The 10584-nt window shown below is 39.6% G+C and overlaps 1 protein-coding gene across 1 annotated transcript; it reads right to left on the bottom strand.

Annotated features, from left to right (window-relative positions):
* Nucleotides 1-7037: 7037 nt before the first annotated feature.
* Nucleotides 7038-7982, bottom strand: LOC130454982 (olfactory receptor 998-like). The gene has a single exon (XM_056801744.1). It carries the CDS (start codon nucleotides 7980-7982, stop codon nucleotides 7038-7040), a length of 945 nt encoding a protein of 314 aa, XP_056657722.1.
* Between the last annotated feature and the right edge of the window lie 2602 nt (nucleotides 7983-10584).

The following is a 10584-nucleotide window of genomic DNA, read 5'->3' as shown; positions in this document are numbered from 1 at the left end:
TGGTGGAAGACATAAATTGTGATAGATATAAGAGAGGGTGAGTAAATTTTGACCGCAGAATATGTTTCACTACAGTGTCTTGGTTTTAAATCAAATATAAGGTGGTCACCAGGGAAATATTCCCAATTATTCAAATACCCAAGTCAATTGGGTTTTATAGAGATTTTAATTAATAATGCAATGAGTAATCAAAGAAAGAGAGAGAGAGTAAGAAAGGAATAAGTATGAAGGGCCTCAAGCCAATATGGCCTAGACCTGAGTCTTAAGAGAGAGAATCAGTTTTTTTAACACTCACCACAAGGTCTGACTAAACAAGGATTCTAGTAACACCAGACCAGCTCCATCTCAGCTGACTTCATGAGAGAGCCTTCCAGCCAGAGACTGTTCCAAAGGGCCTCTCTCCAGAGCCTCTAGAGGGACAGAGTCCCCTTAGAGGAGCTCCAGCAAGACCTCCTTAGAGATTGTCCTCCAAGAGCTTCCCTTCTCCAGAGCCTCTCTCAAGAGATTCTTCCCAAGTGATCCTCATCAAAATCCTCCAAAAGGATTTCTCCAAAAGGATATCTATATCCTCAAGAGATTCTGCTTTTTCTTATATAGGGGTTTTTCTCCCATATCACCTCCCCTAAGTCCCTACATCTACCAATCACTGTAGACGCTTTCCAAAGGACTGCCAATCTGAATTCCTGCTAAGTCGACAAATCTCAGTAAGTCTGAACCAGTGAAAACACAGCTGAGTCAACTAATCTCATTAAGACAAAACTTGCCCGACCCTTTTAGGTACCTAGCATCTCATTGTATCAATTCTAAAACACAGGCCTGGCTCAAAGAACTCCTTGCCCCACCATAAGCATGGATCCAAGTACTTTCTTTGTTTAGCAAGGAGTTTTCTCCCCTAAAGCAGTCTTAAGTACAGTTGGAGTAGAGGTCCTCCCATTTCTGATCCTGGCGAGTTCTCACATCAAAATGAGGAATGTTTCTCAGTAGGGAATTTGTTCCAATTAAGAATTCCCTGATGGGGAAATTTTTAACATTCACAAGTCTGAGAGATTTCAAGATTTACAGATGCTAGACAAGTCACTTTTAACACTATTAGCCTTAGTTCCCTCATCTGTAAAATGAGCAAGAGAAGAAAATGGCAAACCAAGCCTTCCTCTTATTCAACACAAAAGGAAAACAGATAAGATGCTAATCCAGATGCTGACCAGAGTATTAATGAAGTTACTAACAATATGGTCGAGTTTAGAGAGGAGGAAAAAAAAGTGAATCCAGAAGGAGGAAAATAGAATAAGGATATGAGAGGGGGCTATTGGAATTGGAGGGCATGATGAGGACAAAGAATAGCATTAGGAAAACAGGTGGAGGATGAGGAAATGCAACAGGCAAGGTTCAGCCTTACTCGTGAATCCAGGGGTTCCCAACAGGTGGCTAAGGATCAGTCAAAAAAAAAAAACAAACAAACAGAAAACAGCTGTATCTTTATGGCCATGGGAATGCTTTGCATATGATAGCTGCTCCTCCATCCCCAGGGTTGATGTTTATTTTTATACCCATTTTCTTGGCACACAGGTACATTACCTAACACACATGTCCAAAGAGAGATAATTAGAAAAGTGATACATTAACTTTTAACAAATTACTTGATTAACAGTCTATATTTTTGCATTGTGATTACAGACAGCCTAAAGTTCCACACAAGAGAAATGATTTTGTCACAGGAAGCATAATTTTCTCATTACCCTGTGAGAAGTTTTGAGCTTACAAACAATCAAGGGAAATTACTTATTACTTTTAATAAAATGGAATAATTAATCAGAAGTTCTTAAAAGACAATTCAATAATCGTATCATTGAGGTTGAGGGGTACTGGGAACACAATTCAAATTTAGACTGATCATTTTTCAGGGTTTACTAAGGTGTTCCTGAGTTACTGGTTTGTGAATTCGAGTCGCTGAGGCATATTGAAGCTTGATATACCTGTATATTTTGTGAAGGACTTTATGATTGATTTGTGTGTTGGCTTCATGAGAATAAGTTTCTGTGAGTGGAAAAGTTCTGGGTTTGGCTTGTAGCTGCAGTTTGCTGTGAATTATGTACCTAAATAAAAGTTAACCCATGAAAGTCTTTGGGATTGGATTTGAGGGTCTGATCTTTTGGTGATGTTTTAGAGAACTAGGTACAGGTATTTTGCTTTTGCATTATTCCTTCTGAGACTAGGGGGAATAATACTCAGGTCAATCTGTAATATGTAAGGGATATTGATGAGAGAGGTCATGCAAGGAGGACTGAGTGGACAATCACATCTTGCCAGGGGCCACTCTGTGGAGATCCTTCTCCAGTTTCCACCTATTCCTACCACACGTGAATCTGTCAAGGCATTGTGACCTGATGGGTCCCAGAAAGGAAAGGGCAAAAGTCAAAGAGTTTGTGGTCTGAAAGGGAATTTCAGAATTCGAGATTTTGAAAATGGAGTAAATATAAGGAATGACAAGAAACCAGGGTGCAGTGAATATTGCGAAGTAAAAAAGAACTGAAAGTCACTGAAATTGAGGAAGCCAATGGGTCTCAATGGGCTTCTTAAAGGGGATTTTGTCATACTTAACTAAGATAATGAAGCAAAGAATGGGAAAAAAACATAATTAGCAAGCCAGCTGGAAACTGGTTTATTGTAAGGTAAAGGATGTGAAAGTAGTAGAGAGTTTAGGTGAAAGACAGATTAATAACATGAGGGACAAGTTTCCTGATTTCAGTTCTTCACTCCAAAGAATGGAAGGAGGGACTCTCTGAGGGAGGATTACACAATGCGGATGATATCAGGATTAAGGTATGATTCTAATAAGGACCAAAAAAAAAGAAATATTTCTGGAAAAGATGGAAGACATAGCCAAGTTTGCTCACAAATAGCCAATATGTATCTATTGCTGACAGTCTGAAATGCATTTCATTTGATCTTGACACTTTCCTGTAGGTGCTGGTGTTATCCCTATTTAATGGATGAGGAAATAGGCTTAGTAAACACTGCTCCATACTGTCAGCAAACAAGGGAAACCTTTCCTCTGTATTATTTGACCAGGGGCCATCCATTCTGACTTCCTTTGGATAGGTAAGTGGGAAGAAGCTTAGTGACTTCTTGTCTGCATCGCTGTCTCCTTTGAGTAAGAGCTTAGCCTTTCTGCTACACTGCGGTGTGGTTCAGGTCTGTGTGGCTCTTTGGGACCCCATTTGGAGCTTGGGGAAAGGATACTGAAATGGTTTGTCATTCCCTTCTCCAGGTCATTTTATAGATTAGAAAACTGGGAAAACAGAGTTATGTCGTTTGGCTAAGGTCACCCAGCTGGTAAGTGTCTGAAACTGGATTTAACTCAAGTCTTCTTGATTCCAGGTTCCATCCACCGCCCCACCTGGGTGCCCACTTCCCTGTGTAGGGGAGACTAAGTCATTTAAACAGCATTTACTCTCATCAACCCAGCCTGTTACAACATATTGAGCCAACGTCCAAGCTGTCCATCTTCTGGCCTTCTGGTGAAACTGCAGTGCCACAGACCCTCACCACCACAATTGCTATTCCCAAACTGATTGTAAGCTTCTCATACTTGGTTTTCTAATTCTCTAATTTACTAATAAATTTAAACATTTTTATGGGTAAAAAAAAGAAGAAGAAGAAAACATTGCTTCGATCCTTCTCCTCCAATTTCCACGTATTTGTGCATTTTCTGCCTGCTCTCAGGTGGGCTCAATTCACGAAATATATCTGGGTGGCCACACATTTACCCCAGTCCAGAGTACCAGGATTCATGGGTAGTACTGATGAGTGTGTTCGAGTCTTTCCTAGTTAACAAACAAGTTTGAATGTTCCAGAGTAACCCAGATATTGTGAGGGGTAGGCCACATTCCTGGAGAAAGCTAGCCCCCAGCAAAACCAGGACCTTCGTGATGAAGTTTTCCCTTCCATAGGTTGCTATGGCTAATCTGACCCCTCAAATATACCATCAGTACCCTAGCCTGTCTTTATACAGGAGGGTATTGATAAACATCAATCACACCTCCAGAAGAACTTAAGAGCCTTTGCTATGAACAGTTAAGGGTTTATTTATTTAATTAAAACCCTTACCTTCCATCTTGGAGTCAATGCTGTGTATTGGTTCCAAGGTAGAAGAGTAGTAAGGGCTAGGCAATAGGGGTCAAGTGACTTGCCCAGGGTCACACAGCTGGGAAGTGTCTGAGGCCAGATTTGAAACTAGGACCTCCCATCTTTAGGCCTGACCCTCAATCCACTTAGCTACCCAGTTGCCCCCCAGTTAAGGATTTATTGGTTCTATGTTCAAATTTTATTTTCGAAGCATTTTGCTTTAGTCGGTGGGAGACTGTGGCTGGTTTGGGAAGGCTTAGTGGGACGCGAAATGTTTGGATTATTCAATGGTTGCTCTCCTCTCATCATTTACCTCTGACACCACCAAATCAAAATGATGTTTTTCATGAAAGAAGGGGATAAAAGGAAAATAAAGCAACAGAATAAAATACAGAATTCGTAGATATGCCCAAAAGTAACTGAACAAGAGGGTAGCTGGGTAGCTTAGCAGTTAGAGAGCCAGGACTGGAGCTGAGAGGTTCTGAGTTCAAATATGGCCTCAGACACTTCTGAGCTACATATAATCCTGACCAAGCTATTTATTCCCCATTGCTTAGTCCTCGTTGCTCTTCTGCCTTACGATCGATATTGATTCTAAGGCAAAAGATATGAATTAAAAAAGAAAAACAATGGAACAAAATTAAATCCCTACAAAGAAGGCTCTGAAATATTAGGCAGAACTAGTTGTGAATGAGTGTGGCCACTGACTGTCACTTTAAAAGTTTACCTCTTGAAACAATACAAAGAGCACTAGATCTGAAGATAGAAGACTTTTGTCCCAATCTTGACTATGGGATGCTGAATAAATAACTTAATTTCTGTTTTCTAGGCCTTGGCTTCTTCACATGTAAAAGAGGGGGAGGGCAAATATTTTTTTTTTATTTCCTAAGATCCTTTCTAATAGAGTCCAAAATTAACAACATAAATTGTAGTATTAATTGATGGTCAAAAATTGATAAGTCCACCTAATTAACCAAGAACTATTTTTTAAGTTTATAGAACTTCTGATAGACTGGTTCCTTTATGGTTCTTTTTGAGAATGTTTTTAAAGGCATAAAATACAAATGAATTATAAAAGAAACAAATTATATTTAAATGGTTTCCAAAATGTATTTATAAAAAGAAAAACACAAGTTCATAGGTCCCAGGTTCAGAACACTTTAATGCTTTTATCTGAATGAAAAATACATTCATGAACACATACTACATGCAAAACATCTTGATAAGGAGCCTGGAATACAAAGAAAAAATTAATAATTCTCCACTGTCAAAGAACTGACATTCTAATGGCCGAGGGTAGAGGAGAGAGAAAGTAAACAGAAAGTTTCAACTGAAGTCAAATAGAAAAATTGCAGAATCTTTAGCAAAAGAGATGTCAATACAATGTCTATTGTGTCATTTCCATTCATATTTCAAAGGAATGTTGAGGCAAGTGCATTTTTCCGGGTCTTTGGATATTTCTTAAGTTTCCATGGAAGTAATTGATAGGCTGTATCTTCCACGCATGAGGCCTACAACAGCTGTCCTGGAAGATGAGCCAATAACTAGGGGTAAATTGGTCATATCATTGGTAGCAAGGAATGCAGGTCTGCACTCCATAGTGATTTGTGCTCTCAATTATGGCTCCAGTGACTGTGATCAAAGGTCAACCTATAGACATGAAGGTACTGCTGTTCACAAGGCCCTTTCAATATGTATATATAGATACAGAGAAATGTCTATATCTATATCTATGTGTCTATATATGTATATATCAATCTATCATATCTATCAAAAGACATAGACAGACTAACAGACAGATAAGAGAGAGAGACAGAGACAGAAAGACAGAGAGGCAGAAGGAGGGATGATGGAGGGAAGAATGGAGGGAGGGGAAGGGAGAAAGGAGAGACGGAGAGGGGAAGTTAGGGAGGGAGAGAGGGGGGGGAGAAAGGAGGGAGGGAGAGAAATACATAAGGCCAAGAGATCCCATTAGAAATATTACAGGACATATCTGCTTCTTCATTCTACATACTTCTCCATACCACTACTTAGAAAGGACTTCATGGTCAGAGAATGGATCTTCATCCAAAAAATGTCATGAGTGGACCACCTCACACCTAGCAGATTCACCAATATGGGAGCAAAGGAATTAACTGTTGGAGATTTGGTAAAATTGGGACACTAATGCATTGTTGGTAGAGTTATGAATTAATTCAACCATTCTGGAGGATAATTTGGAATTATGCCCAAAGGGATTTAAAAGATTGCCTACCTTTTGACCAGTCATACCACTGCTGGGTTTGAACCCAAAAGATATAAAGAAAAAGGCATGTACAAAAATATTCATAGCCACCCTCTTTGTGGTGGCAAAAAAAAATGGAAAATGAGGGGATGCCCTCTTGTTGGGGAATGGCTGAACAAATTGTGGTATCTGTTGGTGATGGAATATTGTGCTCAAATGAATAATAAAGCAGAGGAATACCATGGGAACTGGAATGACCTTCAGGAACTGAGGCAGAGTGAAAGGAGCAGAACCAGGAAAACATTATACACAGAGACGGATACACTGTGGTACAATCAAATGTAAGTGACTTTGCTACTAGCAGCAATTCAATGACCCACGACAATCCAGAGGGACTTATGAGAAAGAACACTGACCGCATCCAGAGAATGAATTGTGGGAGCAGAATGAAGAAGAAAAACATAAGATCAATTACGTGGTTCGATGTGGATATGATAGGGGTTTGGGCTTTAAAAGATCACTCTACTGCAAATATAAATAACACGAACAATGATACATGTATAACCCAGTGGAATTGCTTGTAAATTCTGGGAATAGGGAGGGAAGAAGGGTGGGAAAAAATCATGAATCATGTAACCATGGAAAACTATTCTAAATAAATAAATAATATCATGAATGGAGCTCATTTTTATTTACCCAAAGAATTTTTTTTCCTTTCTAACGTCCTTCTGAATGCATTTTTCACCTCCTTGTTTCTCAAGCTATAGATGAGGGGATTCAACATGGGAATCACTGCTGTGTAGAACACAGACACAACCTTATTAAGGTCCAGGGAGAAGCTGGCACTGGGCCTTACATAAATAAAGAAAAGGGTCCCATACATGATGCTGACAGCAGTCAGGTGTGAGGAGCAGGTGGAAAAGGCCTTAGACCTTCCTTCAGCAGAGCGGATCCTGAGGATGGCCAAAAGGATATATATGTAGGAAATTAGAATAGTCAGACCACTGAAGACTCCCACACCTCCAGCCATGATGAAAAGGACTAACTTATTGAGGTGGGTGTCAGTACATGCAAGAGAGAGCAAAGGTGATATATCACAGAAGAAATGATTGATGACATTCTGGCCACAAAAGGGCAATTGGAAAGTTAAGACAGTATGAGTCATAGAGGTTAGAAGGCCCATGATGTAAGGCCCAACTACCAGATGGATGCAGACACTCTGAGACATGACAACGGTATAGAGTAATGGGTTGCAGATTGCTATATACCGATCATATGCCATTGCAGCTAAAAGGAAACACTCGGTGGTCACAAAGAGTCCAAAGAACCACATCTGTGCCGAACAGCCTAGGAAAGAAATGGTTTTCTTCTCTACAAAGAAGTCGGCCAACATTTTGGGGGCAATAGTAGACGAAGAGCAAATATCTACAAAGGACAAGTGGAGGAGAAAAAAGTACATGGGGGTGTGAAGCTGGGAGTCTATCCATATCAAGACGATCATACCCAAGTTCCCAAAGACAGTGATGAGATAGAAAAACAGAAACATGAGAAAGAGGAGAACCTGTTGCTGGAGATGTTCTGTAAATCCGACGAAAACAAATTCAGTCACCATGGTTTGATTCTTAGCTTCCATTATATGCTATCATCTGATAAAAGAAAAAAGACTAGTTTTATTACTGAATTATCTAGAATGTTCTTCTCTCCTATCTTATAGTATCCTGAGTTTCCACCAAAGTACATCTGTCAGTGCTTCCTTCCTCATGAAGATACCTTTATAAGAATTTTTCCCTTGTTTTCAATAGGGAAGAGAGAGGAGTAATAATGTTGCTGTCCGAGAGAGAGAGAGAGAGAGAGAGAGAGAGAGAGAGAGAGAGAGAGAGAGAGAGAGAGAGAGAGAAGAGAGAGAGAGAAAGAGAGAGAGAGAGAGAGAGAGAGAGAGAAATGACCATGGTCTATTCACAGAAAAATGTGAAAGGAAATTCATGTGGAAGCCCAGATGAAGGGGACAATCATGAAAATGAGTTGAATTTTTATTGCAAAGTGTTTTTGTTTTAATAAAGCAGGAAGGAATGGAGAATTATGGTTTAATAAATAATCTACTTTTAATCTTCTACTTTGTATGTAGAATGATCATTTTGTTTTAGAATAGAAATTTTTAAAATGTTTTCAGTAATAAAAAATGTCGTTGTATAAAATATTCATACAACATCATGATCTATAGAATTTCTGCATAGGGTAACAAATGATAAAATAATATGAATAATTATTTATGATGAATCCACTCTGAGAAAAATCACAGCCAAAGTTCTCCCTAACCATTAATACTATTTCTGACTTCTCCTTAATTTCAGAAATTCAGACATTGATGTTCTCAGGACATCAAGAGACGAGTGAAATCTCTTTTGACTTCTAGGTGGCCTAATGGATGGTTTCCTAGTACTGGAATCAGGAAGAGCTGAGTTTGAAACTTTCCTCAGGCTAAGTGACCTTGGCCAAGTCATTTACTGTCCATCTCCCTCACTTTCCTCATCTATAAAAATGGAGATAATAGTACCACTGTGAGTATAAAATGAGATGATATTTGTAAAACTCGTTGCAAACTTTACAGCACTATCTAAATACTAGCATATATTAGTAATAATAGCATCAAGGATTTTTGTCACATTTCTTGACAAGAGGATGGTTAAAATCAACTCTCTCAAAACTGTTATTAGGCCACTCCTTGTGCTCCATCCTCTTATCATCTCTCTGCAGCCATCACAAGGAACATTCTCTTCAGGATCTTGGTTAAGTCCTCCATGTCCTCACAGACTCCTCAAAGAAGGAAAGTTAAGCCATAATTGTTCATTATGTTCAATTGAGCTTCCAAAGATAGTCATAGGAGTTTTATTCTCTGTGGGAAAAGCTATAGGAAAACTGGATCCCCGTTACGGCAGGCAAACTCCAACGGTAGGACGAGGAACCCTTTGAGAGCCCTAATTTATTTTTGCTTTGTGTCCTCAGGACCAAGCAGAGTGTTTTATACATCCTCAGCACTTCATCCATATTTATTGAACCCGACTAAATAAAGCAGTTACTAATGCTAGCTGCCTTGGGTCATAAAGTGACCTCAAGTGCTTTGAGTTTTGTTCCTTTCCCCCATTTCCTACATACCTTCTTTGGCAGACATTTCAGGTAGGGGGAGGACCTGTTTTATCAGCTGACTTGGGAAGGTGCATAATGGTGCCTCTGTATCGGTACACATGTGCAGTGACTTGTCTCCATTAGGGCAGCGAGAGGTGGCCAGTAATGGGAACGTCCCAGAACCCTAACCAAATCAACAACTTAGAGCAAGATCTTCCTAGAATGTAAAAGGAATGAGGTTATCAGTGGGCATTGGGAGGGCATGAAAAGAATGGAGATACTAAAAGGAACTGGGAGTCCCAGAGCCCTCTATCCCCTTTAGTGCTCTCCTTCGAGATCCAGTCATTTGTGCAGAAATCTTTTTCTATCACCTCTCCATTTGCCCTTCTTCACCTAAACCAGAAAGAGGATATAAATTGGCTGTTAGGATTAAGCCAGACTTCAGTTCTACGACTGATGCATCATTAGGAAGAGAAAGATGTCAACTCAGTGGGGTGGATTGAGCATAAGCTCTTACTACCCCAAAGCATCTCTTTCATTCAGATTCCTGAAATATAATTATCCAAAGTGAAAAGACTCCTTAGCAGAGGTTCTGATCTCTCTCTCTTTCAATTAGTTGGAAACACCACTGCCACATAAGTGTTCCTAGCATCATTTTAATCCAGTTACTACCATGATCAAAACCTTTCGATCATTCCCCAATTGTCTGCATAATAAAATTAAAGGGGGGCAGCTGGGTGGCTCAATGGATTGAGAGTCAGGTCCAGAGATGGAAGGTGAGGTCCTGGGTTCAAATTTGACCTCAGACACTTCCTAGCTGGATGACCCGGAGCAAGTCACTTAACCCCCATTGCCTAGTCCTTAACTGCTTTTCTGCCTTGGAACAGATACATAGCATTAATTCTAAGATAGAAAGTAAGGGTTTAAAAAGTGATAATAAAATTAAAGGTAGTTAGCATGGTTTTCAAATCCCTGCACAGAAGGCTCTCACCTGTCTTTTCGGCTTGATCTCACATTAATATCTATATATGTACATATCTGCCAGATTAGACAACTTTCCATATGTGGTAGAAACCAAGGTGTTCTTTCTTCTGCACTTCTTCATTCACTTC

Source organism: Monodelphis domestica, chromosome 6 (genome assembly GCF_027887165.1).
Source record: "Monodelphis domestica isolate mMonDom1 chromosome 6, mMonDom1.pri, whole genome shotgun sequence".
Classification (NCBI taxonomy): domain Eukaryota; kingdom Metazoa; phylum Chordata; class Mammalia; order Didelphimorphia; family Didelphidae; genus Monodelphis; species Monodelphis domestica.
The sequence above is the reverse complement of the archived record's forward strand: the minus strand, read 5'-3'. Positions and strand labels throughout refer to the sequence as shown.